Raw genomic sequence first — 20,631 nt, 5'->3', positions numbered from 1 at the left:
TGGTCTACAGAGTGAGTTCCAGGACAGCCAGGGCTACACAGAGAAACCCTGTCTCGAAAAACCAAAAAAAAAAAAAAAAAAAAAGAAAGAAAGAAAAAGAAAAGGGGGAGTTTATCACATTTCCAGAACGCTACATGATCTTGATAGGTATATACCATGTACCCATAGGCCAGGCCACGCTAAAGGAGGGAGCAGCCATCAGAATTGACGTCACCACAGTGTCACTGAAAGAAAACGTTCTGGGACACCCAATATGACAGAAAATAACTTGGGGAGCTCCTGCTATCTCCCCTGGAAGCTACGTGGCGTGAGTAGGGACATCATACTCTATTTTCTTCACTGCCAGGCGTCCCTCTTGAGACTGTCATCTGGCCACACTGTAGTCAGTGAAGTGGGAGAGCGTCATTAAATTATTTTTCCCACACAGCTTGTTTGACACCCGGCTCAGCCAACACTCCTGAAGGCATCTGCCACCCAGAGCTCATGCACTCCTAACTGTAATACAAAGAATGACAAGACTTCACTGAAACCACTGAGAAAGGGACTGTGGTTCAAGCTGGGGAGTATAGGGAGTGGAATTTACCTAGTCTTAATTACTAAGTAGAACATTCCAGAGTAGCCTTGAGGGCTGGGGTTTCAGGGCTGAAAAGGCAGGGTCCAAGACCAAGTAGTGAACTAAGTCAGTCTGGAACTAGCCTGGGGGTGCTTTCTACCTCAGAACGAGACTTGGGAGCTGACCATAGGGAGTCGGTTGGTAGAGGGCTTTCATAGCATTCTCAATCCCTGGGTGAGACCCCCAGTACCAGAAAGAAAAAAATATATCTTAAGGCTGAGGACATAATTCAGTGGGTAAAACACTTCTCATGAAGAATGAGGACCTGGATTCAGATCCCAGCACCCATTTAAAGCTGGATGCTACGCATCTGTAACCCCGGTCCTTCTAGGATGAGACGAGAAGTAGAGACAGCAGGAGTCCTGCAAGTTTAATTTGGCATGTGATGTGGGGAGCGTAAGTCTTTCTCCAACAAGTTGGAAAGTGAGGACAGACAGCTGAGGTTGTCCTCTGAGCTGCACATGTGAGGCAGCGTGCTCTCATGCACACACACACATTCACAAACACATACACACTCAAACCCAAACACACTTATACTCTCACACACGTGTGCTCTTTGTCTCATAAGCAGAGAAAGAGAGAGATTTAAAACCACATCTGTGATGGCAGATGTAGTGGTACACGCCTTTAATCCCTGCACTTCGAAGCCAGCCTGGTAGGTAGTGAGTCTCAAGCCAGACAGTATTACATAGTGAAACCTTGTCTCAAAAAAGAAAGGAAGAAGGGAGGAAGGGGAGGGAGGGAGGCAGGGGAGAGAGGAGGGGAAGAAGAAGGAGGAAGAAGAAGAGGAAGAGTAGGAGGGGAGAGGAGGGGAGGGGAGGGGAGGGGAGGAGAGGGGAGAAGAGAAAGGAGGGGAGGGGAGGGGAGGAGAGGGGAGAAGAGAAAGGTGGCCGTGATGGTGTTGGGGAATCACCATGGGTCTTCAGAGAATGGCGCAGGCATTTGGTGGGACAGACATGAAATAAGGTCATGCAATGGTCAGTTCTTCAAGTCCTAAGGTTTTTTCATCTGGTGGAGGATGACTGGATAAGACAAAGCCATGTAATTCAAGCAGTGTAGTTGGGAATGGGCTAAAGGCTCCTTGAGTACTCTAGACTTACCAAGGGCAGCAGCACTCCCCAGTCCCGTGCTGCCAGCCCAGCCTTCCAACTGCGCTCCGGGGGATTTTCCACCTTGCTCTTCTGATTAATCAGTTACAAGCTCCTAAGAGTCAGCCTTGTGCTTCTTCAGGGATTACCTCTGCAAAGCAGAGAGCACACAGTTCGAGGGGCCTCTGAACCCACACTTACATGGGAGAAACTGTTTTTCTTTTTAAAATCCAGATGCAGGCGCCCATCCTGTCCAGGCAGCACAAAGCCAAAGGTCTACCTGCAGCAGAGGAAGCTATTCAGTGGTTAGAGCACTGGCTGCTCTTGCAGAGGAGCTGGGATCAGATCCCAGCACCCATGTCAGGGCTCACAGCCATTCATAACAGCAGTTCCAGGGGATCTGATACCCTCTTCTGACTTCCTCAGGCACCAGGGATATACTAGTGCACAGACATACACATATCAGAACACCCACAACACAAAAGTAGTTTAAAAAATAATGAACACATATTGGCTGTGGTCACTGGGGAAGGCCGACTACCTCATCTCACTCACAACAGCAACCCTACACGCGGTGTATTCAAGCTGGACTAATGGTGTCATACTAATGGTCCGTTAAATATAAAATATGGCACAGGAGGCTGTCTAAACCCGCTAGTGCTTCTCAGAGCAGCAGCATCACAGATGCAAACGCTTCTCCAATCGAAACCTGATGGATTCCAGGCAATCCTGTGTAATTGTGGGGTGCAGTACTAGCCCTACTTTAATATATCAGTTGTATACTAGATTATTAATGAGCTCTCAAATTCTGAGTCACCCAAGCCTAGTATTAATGACTACAAGACTTGTGGAGAGAAATTCAAAACATTGGCTAAAAACAAATAAATAAATTCAGACCTGGAGAATGAGACCTTCAAGAGAGCTCATTTTCTCCTTACGTTGCCTGTCACCTGCCAGGTGACATTTGTGCCTTGGCTACTGCTGGTGGTGGTTGGTGATTCATGTCCCAGATCTCTGTCAAGTCACAACTTTCCTTTTTACACTGGGCTCTCTCTCCCCTGGGCGTCACCATGTCTGGGATGAACTTAATCAAACGTTGCGCCAGCATCTTCAACACCTTTAAGTTTTGAGGGGAAAGGGAGCCAAGAACGAGCGTCCACACAAAAGAAACACTCTCCAAATTATTAAAAAGGCATTTTTTATTATAAATACATTTTAGTTGTAGCAGTAAAATACATTTTGTGTTACCATGAATCTTTTAAAACAAAAGAACTTCATTCACTGACAAGGGTCACACCGTAGACTCCTGGGCTCAAAAAAAAAAAAAAAAAAAAAAATGTCCTAAGAAAGTAGCATAAGCTAAGGAGACTCCAAAACCCAAGTTAGGAAAGAGGAAGAACAGAGAAAGGAAGCCTTGGTGGCTAGCTTTGGGGGTTATCTTATGATACAAAACCATCTTTACTTTTAAGAATAGACTCTTCCGGTATTAGAGCCTCTCCGACGAGGCATGGTCTACCGCAAAGGAACCGAGTCACTGTTAGATTTTGCCATAGATTTATGCTGACTCAGATGCTGCCTAAGTGGTGCTTGTAAGGTAACGGACCAGGGTGGTTTTACATACGGCCTCCCTTATGAAGGCTTTCCCAATAGAAGACCCAGAGTGAATCTACTATGTGACTGATCCTATACATTACTGACCACATTTAGAGAATTGTATTTTTTTAAAAAAAATCATTAAAAAGAAAGATCCTGTATCACTGACCATCAGGACTCTTTACTAAAACGCAAACCCCATTAGCTTTATAATTCAGAGAAAGTGTTTGGACCACTCTATTCTCCCAGGATGCAACTATGACAGAGAACCAGTACCTCGATGGGTCTCAAAGAATCAGGTCAGATGGCTGGCACAGAAATCGGATACAGTACTTGATGTGCATAATGTCATATACATGGATAGATAGAAGCAGTCACTGTCCTGATACACGGAAATCAGGGACCCTTCGGCGGGGTGGGGGGAAGGTGGGGGGTTGTCGTTGAGAAACAATCTTAGGTACAACTGACACTTTGGGACTTCAACCTGGACAAAAGAGTCCTCTGACCTCCTGAAAGATACAAAGTGGTATCATGCAAGGCAAATCGCAAATAAACCAAAGTCCCTTATAAGCTGGGAGTGCATAGAGGAAAGCTGTGCTGAGCACACCAGCAACCCGCAGCTAGAGCTTCCCGGGGCCTTTTATGTAGGAAGTCCTGGGGGCTAAGAACTCTAAAGCTGTGCAATCTATGATGGTCACTGTGTATTATACGTCTACGCCTACGCCGTTCTACATTCTATTACCTTAAAAATAGATTTGTTTTCTTGCTAGCAACCCAGTAAATTCAAAGCCAGACTAGAAACCAGAAAGCAGAACCCAATACCCGCCAAGCTGCAGCCCAGGCAGAACATTAAACACAACACACAAATGTAAAACTAGCCAAAGACCTGTCAGGTTGATGACGTTGTAGGCAGTTTCTTTCTCAAAACTAACGTGCTCGCCCATGTCTGCTATGACTTAGGAGTCACTCATGCTGTGGGGGTGGTGTGTTCCCTCAACTCTTCGGCAAACATACAGAGGTCTTCAAGGTAGCTAAGGAGTCTAAGCTTCTTTCCTGCCACATACAACACCTAGGCTCTCCCTAACACCTGCAGGCATGGCAGAGAACCCAAAATAACTTTGTTAACCTGAGAAACATATAACACGAAGGTAAATCCTTTGCCCTCACCCCAACACACATACAAAAGAAGAAAGGGGGGGGGAGATTAAAAACTATAGGCTCCATTAATTGGGGACTATCTAATGTTTCTGATGCCCCAAGTCACTGCCACCGTAGGACTGGGACTCCTGCACTGAGAGCCTGGGCAAGTGCAAGCACACTCTCAGGGCATCCGATGGCTTCTTTCCACAATTATGTCTCCATGTGGAGGGATCGAGGTCGACTCTAAGCACATCCCACAAACGCACAGCTTTCGAACAACAGCCAGGCAGCTGCGTCGCTAACAACAAACTCACTCTAGAAATGAAAGCATCCCTGCACCCTAATGAAGAGTAGCAGAGACCCCAAAGGGAGAGAGAGAGCTCTTCCCACGAACGAGCCACTTGAGGTGCCAGGATGATTAAAATGGCCCACGAGTAAAGAGATAAACCCCTCCTGACTCTCAAAGTGCGCTTCCTGGACGGCTGTGACGGCCACCCTGGCAGTGGGCCCAGCAATCTCAACAACCCGTCCAGGGAAAACTGAGGCCAGCTTCAGCTTCATAATCACTTTTTTTTTCCTTTATTTTTCTTGATCTTGCTCACAATTCTAAAATCTTAAAATATGATAGGTTTGTAAATAGTTACCACTGTATGTTATCTGCCACCCTTACCCCCCTCAGTTTCAAACATTAAAATATTAAAACAATTATTCCATAAAAATCAAAATTTTTCTTAAAAGGTAATATTGATTTCCCCTCCCGTACATCATTCTAAGGCAGGCAAGCACATGCTAGTATACTAAATAAAGACCTCAGATGAGGTAGAAATAGCCAAAAAGACCCCCCCAAAAATACTGAAAATCTCATAATATTGTTTAATGAACTCATAGAATTATATAAAACTTACTATGCATTATGTTTAATATTTGTATCAAAATAAAAATCTCTCTGTTGAACAAATTGCAAGTAAAGTCTGGTCTACCACTCTGATGACTGAAACTATAAGACTTGTGGGCTCTCTTGAAACTCATTTCAGAAGCTTCAAGCTTACCACTGGACAAATGGGCTGGATTAGAACCACAGCTCACAAGTCTAAGTCTAGAGTCTTCTATTATGTACCTCCTGACATAAAGTTTTTTCTTTTTCTTTTTCTTTTTTTAAACAATGCACGTTTTGTTAAAGAGTACTCTAAAGTAGGTATTTTCAGTAGGTTCGAAATATCTGAATGTTACACTAAAACTTTAAACATAAAAATTGTTTGACCTGATATTCTAGCTTAGAGTTGATGATATAATGCCACTTTCTGATGTTTTATTGGGATGCTAAACTTTAGTAAAAATCTCCTCCTTTTGTGGTCTTGGAATTGCTAGTTAAACGAGAGATAAAACTGGCCAGTGTGAACCCAGTCGCAGAGGGAAATGTGGAGGCTTGATGCAGTGGATGCTCTGAGGGCCGGTATGACGGGTACTCTGGGTACCAGGCTACAAGGGACACACCCAGCGATGCTCGCTGAAGCATCACCAGCCTCTTCTCTAACTTCTGGGCAGTGTGAATACTGATCAGATGACACCTGCGCCCAGATGCGAGCAGGACACATGGGGCGGTTGGGGCAGTGTGAGTACTGATCAGATGACACCTGCGCCCAGATGCGAGCAGGACACATGGGGCGGTTGGGAGCAGTGTGAATACTGATCAGATGACACCTGCGCCCAGATGCGAGCAGGACACATGGGGCGGTTGGGAGCAGGGTTGTCAAACTTTACGGAAAAGGCAAGAAAAACAAACAAACAAACCAGGATCTACTCACTGAGAAAAGGCGAGTTTAACTGTGAGGAGGTGGGGAGGTGGCTGGGGAGGGATGGACAGCCTAGGTAATATTTTAAAGCAGTAATGTGTATGTTTTACTATATGGGAAGTTTTAAACTTAAGTTTTTATNTAATTTTTCTATTAATAAAACTCTCCACTATGCAATGATTCTTTTGCTCATGAGCATCTCCTTAAAAAAACAAAACAAAACAAAACAAAAAAAAATCACCTAGTTCAGGAAATCTAACTTTTCCCATGACAATCGTGGGAATGTTCAGGTTTAGCCTAAAATTGCTCTCGACACCCTGACTCGAAGTCGCGGTGGCTAGAGAGATACATTCTTTTATGTTTTCAGCTTTGCTCTCAAAATGAAACATACCAAACTTAGAACCATTAACTACACTACAGCAACATAACACAGCATATGAGCTCAAGATTAAAAAGACAGTTTCCTCAGGACTTCAAGCCTTCAGAAAGAGGAAAACCTCTCCAATACATAGGCTCCAGAGACCGCCATGTTTAGCTGGGGAATGCTTACTCTGTGAGACTTCCACTTATTTCCCTTACCCTGAAGCTCTCTCAACAGAAAGGACCAGTTGATCCTTACATCAAACCTGAACTCATCCTAGGATCTTGATTAGAAACAAGACAAAAGAAAAATAACCCACAGCAGACAATTTTGTTCTCCTCACACAAGATGACCCAGACAGCGAGCATGTCTGTGTGACGACAGAAAGACAGAGATCCTTAAGTCTCCATGATCAATAACTAACAACTGACTAGCAAGGGTGGGGCCACAACAGACTTCTTTGAAAAAAACACACCAGAAAATAACCATGATACAGTAAATGAGCTTTGTCAATTCTCATCAGGAATTTATTTTTAGATCAAGAGGGGGGGGGGGCAAACTTAGCTCGAATACTCTGAATTATCACCTAAAAGAACTGGAAGAGAAAGATGAAGGAAAGAGGGACAGAAAGGGAAGAAAGAAACACCTCAAGTTTGTACTGCAATGGCTAAAACCAGTACTGGCAAGGACAAGGAAACGCCTCCGACGGGAAAGAATGAAAAGAGAAGAAACCATAAAGGAAACTCAGGAGAAGAAAGGGCATGGCAGACCTATCAAGTTTTCCTTAAAAAAATAATAAATGTGTGCTTATGTATGTAAACAAACACATACACACACACACACGTATGTACACATGTTCCATCTGAACTCTAAAGTTGAATGAAAGAAGCAAGCTATTTCCTGGAGGCTGACTAACCCTGCTAATGCTACCGGGGTGTCTGCAAAGAGCCCCAAGCGAGAGCTTGCAATGGCTCTTCTGGTAAGGTCTGCTGTTGACTGTTACGAGATGCTGGGCGTAAGAAACAGGCTCCTTAGAGCCTGGACGGGAAAACAAGAGTAACACTGGGAAGGAGGGATAAGTACTCTAACCAGAACGTGAAGCGACGGAAGGAAACCCTCAACTAGCTGCAGAAGCAGGAGAGAGATGGGAACGCACCGACACTCGCAACAGCGCAGTCAAGTAAGTAAGTAGCTAGTGTCATTTCTTAGACATAACCACGTTGAGAATGTCACCGCAACCTGACGGGTTCCCCATCCCGAGGGTCCCACCATCAGTGGCTTATATAAGATGATAGGGTGCACACGTGACTTAAACTAAATATAAATAATTTAAAAAACTGATATATTTTTAAAGGTTCAAGTATGAAAAACAAAAAAGTAGGCAATGATCTCCTGGCGAGAGGTGACCCGAAAACTGACAGTATAATTCTGTCTGAATTAGCAGGATGGCTCTGAACTCTTGCCCGGCATGTACTGTTGTCCTGTGTGTCTGCATGTGTGGGCGTGGGAGCGCTCACCTATGGGACACAGACAGCCCTATCATGGGTGAGTCCTACTTGGGCACAGAGCTAGAAAACAGAGACCTGTGGCAAAAGTTGTCTCATTCTGCCTGAGTCACGCCAGCATGTGATGATGTCATGTCATGCAGAATGTGGTGTCCTGACTTAGTGGATCCCCGTGCCTGCTGGGATCTGTACTATCTGTGAACACCACTTTAGTCTGTGGGTCCACACCTGGCAGCGCAGAAGAGGCATGTAGCCCAAGACAGGAACAACAGGAAGCCAGGTTCCAGTAGCTCAGCCCTGAGCAGAGGCAGAACTGAATCTGAGAGGCTGTATCGTCAGTCCCAGAGTTTGCTGCCCCTTAACCAATGTAGCCTTTAATCGCAGCCTGTGTAGCCCACACAGGGGTCTGTGGCTGGCTGCAATAGACTAACCTCTAGTCACACAGACTAATTCTGCTGCCCCCTTGCCACATCCAACCCATCTTAAAATGTTCTATCAAAAGTCTTCCAGAAAAGTATGCTTGAGTGATCGGCAGGAAAGTCGGCCTCTTGAAATATCCCCCTGGCCTCATCTTAGTTTAAAAAGAAAAGGAAAAAAAAAAAAAAAAAAAAAGATAGATTGTAGTCTCAAGATTTCTCAGAAATACAAAATTAGAGCGACGGACGGGATCAGGAAATGACAAAGGACATTCATTGTTTCGGATGTATTAACGCATGAGGACAGCCTCTTCCTTCAACATTCATTCAAAACAACTGGCAGGCTGTGGATCTCTGCAGACAGGTGCTTAAATTTCATATTTCTAATGAGTTCAAGGGGGGGATTTCAGATGATTCAAAGGATCTGAACCATACCCTAGATTTTCATCAATTTTTGACAATGTTTTTTTTCCTTTAAATGATATCCCTCAAACAATTAGAAAGCTCTCAGAATTGCTCTGTGTAGGTCCTATCTTAATGTAAACATCAAATAAGGTACCAACATTGTTAACACAGGAAAAGAAACCCAAACCTTTAGTTGGCACAGGTCTTTCTGCCCTGGAGGAGGGAGCCAGGCTACGAACACTTACACATGCAGAGTGAGAAAAGAGATTTTTCACTAAATTCACGCAGTTTTAAAATAGTTATCAAGTCTACTAAGCACCAACAATCCTAAAAATGCTTCAGCTTCCCCATTTGTTTAAAAAAAAAAAAACAAAAAACAAAAAAAAACAAAAACAAACCCTCTCACCTCAATGTTAAAGACAAGCTGGAAATCTTGCTTGTCAAAAACAAAACAAAAAAACCTGACTATGCCACCAGGGTTTGCTTTTTTTTTTTTTTTTTTTCCTTTTCACATTTCAAAACCCAGTGGTGGCATGCAGAGGCCTTGGCCTCTCCCCTATGCTGATGGAGAGAAGAGCATGTCACAGATAGTCTAAAACTCAGAAAGTTTTAGAACGCAGCATCCTGTGATCACAAAAAGGGGGTGGGGGGTCTTAGAAGATGCTGCCCCTTTGTTTTTTTAAAAATTTTTTAACTGAATTTAAGCAAAAATAACATACATTTGTACATCAACTGGCCATTTCTGGTACAGAAACCCAGCATGTGGTAATATTATTGAATAAATGTAAATGCTACTTAACAATTTTTTTCTTTTTAAATACATTTTAGACAAACTTTTTTTTTCTTTTTTTTTTATAGTTGCACAGTTAACCTCTTAGCTGCTAGCTTGATGCAAACATATGTAACAATACACAAATTTAAAAATATTTTTATTCTACATAAAAGCTGTCAAAATTCTGACTCACATCAAAAATGCAAAATAATGGAATATACTTTTAAACGTAGGCGCAGGTCTAGCAGCAAGGGGGCTGAGAGCGCAGTGAACGTAATGGAGGGCTGCACGCACACAGAGCCGCCACCTCCATCCTGCAGACTGGACAGGAAGCGCATATTCTCTGAGGACAGCGAGAGCGGGGTCACTTGAAGTAGGAGTAGAAGCCATTGCTGCCCGGACTGCTGCCCAGACTGAGCTCCTGGAACAGGGACAGCGGGTCGCTGCCCTTCTTGGCCTGCTCGGGTGGCGGCCTGGGCTTGGGCGGGGCCCGCAGCGCACTGGCGTAGGACATGGCGGGCTTGCTCCCTGCCGGGCTCTGCTGGCTGCTGCTGTTGGCAGACTCTGCGATCTGCTTGTTGGGCATGAGGGGTGGGAACTGGCCAAGGTGCTGCAGCATCGAGTAGTTGAAGGAACTGGAAACCTCCCCGCTCTCGGGCTTCAGCTGATCCTCAGGGGGTTTGACAGTCTTGGGTGGAGCTACAAGCAGAGAAGAGCGACAGGTTTAACCACAGGTACATCCTGCACATGCGCTTACGGACTCCTCCACGAGCTCCTCCATCTCCAGGAGCATAAGCACAAAGGCAGTTTAGTTCAAGCATACACAACTTCATCACAGCACACTTTAAACCCCCCTCTTGAAGAAACACACAGGGAATGGTCTGGGCGGCTGCGGTTGGGTTTCTGTAAGCCAGAACATGCCTGTATCTGCAGTAATGTGCTGTACGCTCTACTCTCACATCTGGCCCAGTGGTACCAGGGTCCACTTGTTACAGCCACTCTCCCTTCTTGTAACACATTTTCCAAGAAGATCTTGCTATGTAGCTCAGGCTGGTTTTGAACTCTTGAACCTCCTCCTCAGCCTGCCCTGTTCTGGGAGTGCAGATGTGCACCAACACACCTAGCTCTCATATTCTACGTGAGCATGGATTAATGAGAGGGGAGAAACAGAGCTAAACATCACATTTTCTACCACCTGACTTTCAAGGTCTTTAAAACTTGGTCCAGTGAATCATCGATTAACACTTCGCTTGTTTGCAACCTTCTGAAATGTAAATAACACTGCATTCTGAGAGAGAGAGAGAGAGAGAGAGAGAGAGAGAGAGAGAGAGAGAGAGAAAGAACGAGCACACCCACATACCATTACAAGAACAGACAGTGACTTTTGAGTAATTCGAACGTGGGAGGGGCTGATGGGAAACCGCCCCATATGCAGTCAGGTGCTGAGGAGTATAAAAAATAAATAAATAAAAAATCACAGCTTTCTGGAAACTCACCCATTCATCTTACCTATCAACTCTCTGGGCTGACTCGTCCTGCTGGATCCATTGCACGGAATGTTCTGGTAGGGGGCAGATGAGGTGGTGTTGGCCCAGGACTCGGGGGCCGGGAAGTTGAAGGCAGGTGGGTTGCTGTGGCCCTGCGATTCTTTGCCCTGAGCCAGGCTGTCTTGGGGAGTGCTTGCCTCTTCCACACAAGGCTGGGCTGGGCTAGCTGAGATTCTTCTTTGGTACAAGGGCCGACCAGGTCCTCTGGGCTCATACTACACAAAGAAAAGGATGTTTGGTAAGTCAGGCCTCCTACTCCCACATCCAACACCACCTTCAGAGCCATGGTGATGATCTAACCTCACAAAAAAGAGACAGATTCTTAAGGAAATTTTCTTGTGCATATTCCCTCCTCTTCACTCTCTCCCATTTAAATAAAATGCGGCAGACACTACAACATGGTGTCAAGAAAGCTGGGCCTGAAATTCATCTCTATGAGGTTCCGTGGTAACACACGCCAGCCTGTGGGCTTCTGTATAAACCAGTTGTCTTTAGTTATCCAGTCATACGGTTATTCTAGAAAACGGCAGCGTGCATATATATGAGTTGGAGGGCAAGCCAGCTGAACCTCAGAGCTTCAGAACAGAGCCACCGAGACTCATCTGGACCTTCCCAGCTTCACTCCTGCTGGCAAGACCTGCTTCCTCCCATCTTGCATAAGCCTTCCTGACTGGGCCATATTTCTTCTCCCCGTTGATCAGTCGACACACAATACTCATTACGTTCTCCAAAATACTATTTTCTTATGTTTAAAACATAATTAACATATCTTCTTTCTAAATTCCCTAAAATTATACAAGCAAAATTCTCTTGCCCTCCTGACAAAGGCTATTTGGTATCAGCTCCAACAGCAGGCAGTACAGAATCACTGTGCAGACCAGCCCACCTAGAGCCTAGCCAGTGGCACTAGACATCAGGCCTTGCCTTATACCTGCCAACATTACCTTGGGAAACTGGCCTAAACTCGGTGGGTTACCTCGCGATGCTCACGTCCTCTTGGGATTGTAGAGAGAACGGAATATGCTAGGAATGTAGGGTGTTTATGCTGATTGCTGGTTAATATTAAGAACCAACTGTGATATCATTGTTTTACTGTAAATTAAAAGACCTACATCTGATCACAAGGACATAATGGCTTTTAATTGCCCCAGTAATCGTAAAACCCGCTATTCAGCTTGGGTTCAATTAGGATTCAGACACATCTTTCACCATTATAAGTATGTGTTGGATAACACAGGGCAGAGCCACCAGGAAGCACTGCAGGGCCCCAGTATTTCAGTCCAAGGACAGAAATCAAGGAGGGGACATGGCAGGGGCGGGAATGGGTGGGGGAGAGCCTTTCTGTCTCCAGAGAGCTATGAGGCCAGGCCATGCTCAAACTTAGGAAAAGAAGCGGTCACTGCCACCTAGCCAGTTCCCTTTCCCATATGTATCTCATTTAGGTCCTGTTTCTCATTGGAACATTTACCTTCACTTTTAATTTTATTCTTTAGAGGAAATTCTTCCCCAGGGGTCAAGATCTTTCTGAAGTTGACTGTGGGTGGAGACTCTGCTGTTTTGTGTTGAATTCCAGCAGCACAGTAAAAGGTGCTCGGCAGGAGAGCCAACTGTCCCTGAGCAGAGCGTGTGGTCTCCGGGCCAGACAACCCTCCAGTGACCGAGCGATTGTAACAAAGACAATTAGCTCTTGAAACAAAGATCAAGTGTTTTTTAATTGTCATACTGGGAATTCTGCCTTGTCGCTGTCTGTAGGGGGGATCACACTCTTGAGCCTTTATGTGTGAACACTAATGCACTAATGTTGGCAAGGGCCTCAAAAGAGCTCTGTGACATAGAACCCTGCATAAGGTCATACAGACCTCAGCCAGGGACTTCATAAGCCCTGTCTTTAATGGGCAGCTACAACAGTAATATAGACAATGGCAGACACAGGAACCTCGGAGCTTCAATGAGAGAAAAGAAAAATCAGAAAGTTACATAAATAGAATAAAAGTGGGGGGGGGGGGGGTCTATAGGTACAACTGTTGAATACACAGAGGTGAACGTGCGGAAAAGCCATCTCCATCCGTGGATCCTCAAAGATCAGGTGGATGTGGGCAAAGCAGCAGACAGCAACCGAGGATGGTTTATACACCAAATAAAACTAAGGCTGCTGCTTCTTTCAGCCTCAATTCCTAACCTTTTCTTCCTCGTACCACTGCCTGCCTGCAGCCTCCATCAGCCACTCCGCCCTGCTGCCTTTTTCTTTCTCCTCCCTCCCTCCCCTCTTTCCTTTCCTCTTTTGTTCTTTGCCTTGCTGTCAATCCCCACCCCTGCCCTTTTCTTCCCCATCTTTAGCCGGTCCATGCTTGTCCTGACCACTTAGGCCCAGGCAAGCACCACTGTGGCAGGACTGCCTTAACCTCTCTCTCTGAGGCTCCAAGTCTCCTCCCGCTGCCTACAGCAGTGGCTGCTGGATGTTTGCAGATGCCTTTCAGAAGTTGCACATTTCTTTCTACTTTGTATGAATGCGTGTGGGCTGGTGGTAAGGAGGGTAGTGGGTTGTCTGTTTCCAGAGGGGGGAGAGATCTACTGATATGAGCATGTGATTTCCCCGCAGACAGTTAACATGGTAGGTTCTATACTGATTTACTTTCAAATACTGCACCAGCCAGATAAGCTGCACGGGGTCATGGTGCATTGTTCTGTTTACGCCTGGCTGAATTCAATTTGCTGTTCTGTTGAGGATAGTTCTCGTCATAGAAATCAGCCTATATTTTTCTTTTTTGTACTGTCTCTGTCTTGCTTTGGACACAGTAATGGTGGCTTCATGCAAATATATTGGCAGACTTTCCCTTCTATTCTCTGGCGATGACTGTAATTGGTAGATTTTCTTCTTTACATATTTAGAGAAATTCAGTAGTGAAACAGCTCTGGCCCAGAGAGTTAGTTCTCTCTTAAAAAAAAAAAAAAAAAAAAAACCCATAAATTCAATGTTTAACAGTTATAGGATCACTCCTGATTTTTATTTCATTGTTGGTGAGTTTTGGACGTTTGTGGCTTTGGGGAAGTGGCCCGTCTTACCGATGCTGTTGAGGACGATTTGCAAGCTTCCTATTGCTATCCTTCCAAAGCACCTCAACTGTGGGGACATCCTTCCTTTTGTCCCTGTCAGTAGCCAGTGTCCTGGCTATTTCCTCTGGTCAAGCTTTCCGGGGTGGGAGAGGCATTAATAATACTTAAACAGAGACTGAAGTACAAGGGTTGAGAGAGATGGGGGCACTCAGAAGAACAGACAAGGCTGAAAGCATGGGTCACAGCTCACTGTTTTCCAATGGGAAGAAACAGTTCCAGCTTTGCACCTGCCCCTCCCTCCTAGAGCGGGACACCGAGGGAGTCTGTGATTAGCAGTCAGCAGAAGGACTCCTTTCCCTCATTCCCCCCTTGATTTTCCATCTTTCTATGCTGCCTCAATTATCCCTGAGACTCTGGATCCTCAGTCTTAGGGTCACAGAAGGCTAGTATCTCATTTTCTATAATTCCTACAATTAAACAGAGTCATTGACCTTATCTACTCAAGGACCAAAGCTCTAACCTGTCTACACTAACATGGAGACATGATACATACAGTCTGAGCACAGACACTGGAATAGCATCATTTCAAGTGAATCAACCATGCTTCAGACAGATTCCAGACAAGACCTCAAGATATCAGCATTTGGGGAGACAGAGATGGGGCACAGCTTCCCACCGGAAGCACCTTAGGAGTCCCCCAGACCTTTACGGCCTTCAACTCATGGATTCTCGGGATTCAAAGCAGAGAAGAGTTTCAGCACTAACCAGCGGCATGCACGAGGTTCCATAATGACATCTAGGTATTAAGCGGGCAGAGTGAGACAGAAAAAGGGGCATGCAGAAGTTAGACCCTTGCTAGTCTTGCTAAATGCTATCTACTTTCCCTTTACAAAGAACCAACTATGGGTTTCACCGACTCTTTCTTCTCTAGTATTCTCTGCAGTACCGATTCTCTTCATCAGTCTCACTTCCTGGAGTTTATCTTGCTCTTCCTTGTATAATTTCTGAAGGTGGAGGCTTAGGATTGACATCTTGTTTCCTTTCTACTTTAAGCATTACACATTCACTCTGATGTTGCTGTGGCAGCGATACATGAATTCAAACTGCTGCATTCTTACTTTCTAACACACAATAAGCATTGATCTGCATTATACACAGACATCTGGAAAACAGGAGCCAGAATGGGATTCGTAAAAGATTAGGGTCCAGATACAGAATAAGATAGCAAAAAGTGTAACTACAATACGTTGAAAATTCAAATACATAATGATGCTTGATTCAGAATGACATTCAAAGTGAAAACAAGAAGAAAAAAGCCTCAACAGTCATCCTTGAATCTTGCTAACACACTGAATTACTAGCCTAAGAATGAATACAGGACAATAAATTATCTGCCTTTTCCATATAGACTGTATTTTAGTATTTAGTATTTTATCACATTCAATGTTCTCCTTCATAAGAAAAAAATGCAGAATAAAAATTTTTAAACTTTAGAAGTACTATTTGGCATCTCTACTGAAACAAAAGACTAAAGCCACAGCCATCAACAGCTGCTATGCAGGAAGTTTGCTGAGAACTACTACAAGCAGTGGGTCAGACTGGTACCTGGCACCTCACCTCAGCCCAAGTTACCATCCCCAGTATGAGAAACCACACATCCCGTGCACCTTCTTCCACTTGCACTTGAATATGCACATTCACTGAAAACAAACTGTACTATATTTGGCTTGGAAATTTCTTATTAACATCTCATAGACAGTGGCTGAAGAAATGACCCAGCAGTTAGAACGTGCAATGCTCTTGCAAAGAACCTGGCTTAAGTTCCCAGCACCACAACACAAGGTAGCTGACCCTCACCCGTGACTGGGGGCCAAGGGATCTGGCAGTCTCTCTGGCCTCTGTGGGTACCAGACAAGCACACTTACATGCATGCAAGCAAAACACTAATGCACATAAAATAAAAATAAATCTTTTTAAAAAGTCATAGATGTCTTTCTGTATCATGAAAACTGTTAGAATATCATATTTAATAACTGGTTATTATTTTTCTTTTTTTACTGGATATTTTCTTTATATTTCAAATGTTATCCCCTTTCCCAGTTTACCCTCCAGAAACCCCCTATCTCATCCCCAACCCCCTGCTTCTATAAGGGTGCTCTCCCACCCACCCATCCATTCCCACCTCCTCACCCTGGCATTCCCCTACACTGGGGCATCAAGACTTCACAGGACCAAGGGCCTCTCCTCCCACTGATGCCCAACAAAGCCATCTTCTTCTACATGAGGCTAGAGCCATGGGTCCCTCCATGTATTCTCTTTGGTTGGTGGTTTAGTCCTTGGGAGCTCTGGGGGCTCTGGTTGGTTGACAACATTGTTGTTCTTCCTATGGGGTTGCAAACCCCTTCAGCTTCTCCAGTCCTTTCTCTAACTCCTCCATTGGGGACCCCATGCTCAGGCCAATGGTTGACTGTGAGCATCCGCCTCTGTATTTGTCAGGTTCTGGTAATAACTGATTATTTATTTAAATGAATCTTTTTCATTTTCTCACCATTTGAAGAAACTTCCAGCTATGGAACACTCTCGAGCTCCACTAACATTTTAATTTAAATCCCCACAAGCTTATAATCTTACAGTGGAAGTAGCATACCTACAGTGTGGTACAAAGACATCTAAAAAAAGAAAGCAGGATGAAGGGATTACAGTGTGACAGACAAGGGCTGAGTCAAGTGAAAACTGATACCCAAAGTGCTTCTCAAAATATTAACTTAGTTTTGTTTTGGTTTTTTGGGTTTTTTTGTTTTTTGGTTTGGTTTGGTTTGGTTTGGATTGGTTTGGTTTGGTTTGGTTTGGTTTGGTTTGGTTTGGTTTTACAAGACAGGGTTTCTCTGTGTAGCCCTGGTGCCCTGGAACTCACTCTTGTAGACCAGGCTGGCCTTGAACTCAGAGATCTGCCTGCCTCTGCCTCCCCAGTGCTGGGATTAAAGGTGTACGCCACCACACCCAGCTTTAACTTAGTTTTATTTCAAATATAAAGCAAAATAAAAAAACAAGCCCTAGGAGTATCCATAGACTAGGTATTACAATTGTAGACAAAAAAACAAAGGTCTATGGGTAATGGTCTGGATAGGAGGTAAAGTGCCTGCATGCTATGTACAAAGCCCTGGTGCAATGGTCAGCCCGGGATTGGGGTGGGGGTGGGAGGATGGTGATGAAAATAACTGCTTAATTTTTTTCTTAATGATGGAAAAGCTTCATTCCATTCACTGAGCCTCTCTCACCAAAAAATTCCAATGTAAAATACAATAGAGAGACAAACAAACTTGAAAAAGAAATAATTCCCCCACCTAGGAAATAGCATTTTAAAATATGACAAGGGAAAAAAGAGACCTGGAGAATCCTAGACATCCAGCATCTTACTGACAGAAGTCTCAGAAGGAAAGACAAGGAAAGATCAGGATGATGATTACCAAAGGATGGGATGACCTCAGGTGGCCGAGGGCTGTCTCCGACCTCGGATGTTGTGTCTCCATGACCTGCAGGCAGGTCAGGGAGATACACAGCTGTGCCTCCGACCAGAGCACTCGTCAGCTCTGCTCCACATGAAGAGACCCGCCGTGCGAGAAGCCCCTCTCAGGAAAGGACACTTGGGAATCTGCCCACCGTGTTTTCCTACACCCAAACAGTGAGTCATGGAGCAGACACTAGAACCAAGGCGACACTACAGCTGAGAGAAGTCTGTCTGCATTACTGTGGCACTCTGGGCTGCCTCAACTTCTTAACTCATCCTTGGTGTGGACAGTTGGACCATCCAGCCACCTCTTACAAGAAGACAAAGCCAGTTTGAGCAGGATATCAAACAGTTCGGAAGGACCTTCAACTTGGAGCAATGAGCTTTCTCTCTGAAGGATCAAAATGACCACAATTAAGATTTTCAGCTTTTCAAAAGAAGAGCATCCAAGAACTTTCGCTCAGCTCTTAGTACTGGAAAATGAATTGCTTATTGTTAATTTCGGAGATTTGAGGGCTCAGAGTTCGTCATCTAAAAATCCAAACATTCAGCAGTTAGAATGAGATAGATTTCCAGAATGGAAGAATTGCTCCTTCTACTCCCACAACAAGGGGAAATTTTAGATGGCTAAAAATGTAATAACTCTTTGTCCCAGGAACATGTGCTTTCCCCAGCATCATGAGAGCTGTAGTTATTCCTTGTCCCCTACACTTTCCTGCCAAGCGCGAGCCTCCACTTCATTAATGACGACCCCAGATAGGATCAACATCTTTGTGCCTCAGTCTCCTTTAAAACTAAGTTCCCAGGAGCTGGTGAGATGGCTCAGTGTAAAGCTTGCTGGCCAGCCTGACAACACAGAGGATGACTCCAGCGGGCTCTCCTCTGACCTAAAATCTCTCTTTCACCCCCATACCCCCACACAAACACACACAAATAAAATACATGCAATAAAAAAAATTTTTTTTAAAAGAAAAGAATGAATTGCCAGGTCTGTCAGGCACAAGTCTGTTACCCCAGTTATTCATGAGGCTGAGGCAGGAGGATGGAAAGTTCAAGTCCAACTTGGCTATGGTCACCAAGCCCGTGGCTGGCCTGCATGACTTGGTGAGACTCTATCTTAAAGTGAAAACACAGCTGAGCTATAGCTCAGGAAGCAGCGCTTGGTCTAGTATGCATGAGGGTCTACCTTTAATCCCTAATACTCAATAATGATGACGGTAAACAAGGAGTTAAAATAAGTGCTCTCAGGGAACCCTGTTCCAGAACAGGGTTCAGTTCCTGGCACCCACACTGCAGCTCACAACTATTCACAGCTCCAGTTCCAGGGAACCAACACCCTCTCGTGGCTTCCTTAGGCACTAGGCACACACGTGGTGCACACACACACACACACACACACACACAGAGGCAACCATTCACAAACACAAAATAAAAACACTTTTTAAAAAATTCTCCCTGTTGAACTATGACATCATTATGTCACCAAACATATGATTGTTACTCTAAAATTTTACGGCTAGTATTTCTTTATAAATACTGAGCTGTAATACTAATATTTCAAAAACATGAATTATGAGCTATAGTTAATATATGAACTATACGTAAGAAAGTTACTAAATTTGTGTACAAATTTATATTAATATAGTTGGCAATTTAAGTAAAATTCCCAGCTTGCTTACTACTTTACTAAGACCTATCTGTAATGTTAAGGTTAGCAAATTCTTTCACATGAATGCATATAAATAAATGACTGGAGGAAAGGTTAGCATATTAATAAAAACTTCTAATATTTATAAGTTATGCCCCAAGGCCAATCACCAAGGTGAGACTGAGTGCTCTAGAGGGATCCCAGCTCACCTTATGGTGCCAGGAGCTTTAGTTAAGGCCCAATGGCTCATCTCAGTGATTAGCTTTGACAATTAGGCACGAAGAGCGGTCTGGCTTAATGGCCTGTTGATGACTATGTCTTGTTCTAGGAGGTTTATCAGACACCACCCTTACTGAGGCAAGAAGACAACAATATCTCCAGCTGGTTACACAACACAAATCACAAGCCATCAATATGTACATCTACAGCGAGGAGAGGTGAAATCTCCCAGCCCTTCGTCAGGACGACAGCCCCCCAGCAAAGCACTTGGCTCTAAAGGGGAACTCAGGAGCAAGCATGGCTGGAGAACACAGTGAAATCCAAACTAACTAATGCCGAAACCACAGGTGCTAGAGAGAAACATGAAAATAAGCAAACTGTTCAAAAGCCGGGACCTAAAACAGGAAGTATTCCAAGGCAGGGCCACAACAGAGGCACAGTCCTCTTTAACGCTGACTGACTGACCACCGACCAGAATGAGCAGCCGGGAGCACCACTGTGCCACCCACTCCCACCAGAGCCAGAAGCCTGAGCAGTCTCTCCACTACCAGCCACACCCCTAGCCGGGAGGGAGCCAATTCTCTAAGGAGGCTGCTATGATAATATCATCACTGCAAACAAAAATGTGCAATTTCAGAAACCAGTTCTTATTGGTACAGTGACAATCTGAAGAGGATTTTTCATTTTCTCCATTTATTTCTTTAATCAGACTATTTCAGAGTGAAGCGCATCTGAGTCGGAGAAGGGTGCTTTGTGCCAGTGTCAGCACTGCGGGGCTGCGGGAAACGGAAGCTCTTAACTTGACAAATCTACAGCCACTTTAGGAGAATGAGGATTTGTTTTCACAATGAAACGCCTGGGAGGTATAATGGGAGAAGCTTGCACTACAACAATGAGCAGAGCGTGAGACAAAACAGCATCCCAAGGAACCAGAACTGACAACACCGAAGATTTTAAAGAGAAACACAC

At 44.5% G+C, this 20,631-nt stretch overlaps 1 protein-coding gene across 4 annotated transcripts in view; it reads right to left on the bottom strand.

Moving 5' to 3' along the window:
* Nucleotides 1-9,826: 9,826 nt before the first annotated feature.
* Helz (helicase with zinc finger) overlaps nucleotides 9,827-20,631 on the bottom strand; it is a 139,875-nt gene continuing 129,070 nt past the window's right edge. For all 4 annotated transcript variants that reach the window (XM_021176881.2, XM_021176882.2, XM_029483195.1 and 1 more), the window contains 2 exons: nucleotides 11,196-11,448; nucleotides 9,827-10,385 (listed from right to left, as the gene is read on the bottom strand). In XM_021176881.2, coding sequence (XP_021032540.1) covers nucleotides 10,051-10,385; nucleotides 11,196-11,448 — 588 coding nt within the window. In that variant the 3' untranslated portion in view covers nucleotides 9,827-10,050. The remainder of the gene's footprint in view (nucleotides 10,386-11,195; nucleotides 11,449-20,631) is intronic.

This window comes from Mus caroli, chromosome 11 (assembly GCF_900094665.2).
Source record: "Mus caroli chromosome 11, CAROLI_EIJ_v1.1, whole genome shotgun sequence".
Lineage (NCBI taxonomy): Eukaryota > Metazoa > Chordata > Mammalia > Rodentia > Muridae > Mus > Mus caroli.
Note: the sequence above shows the minus strand (reverse complement) of the source record. Positions and strands in the feature narration are given on the sequence as shown.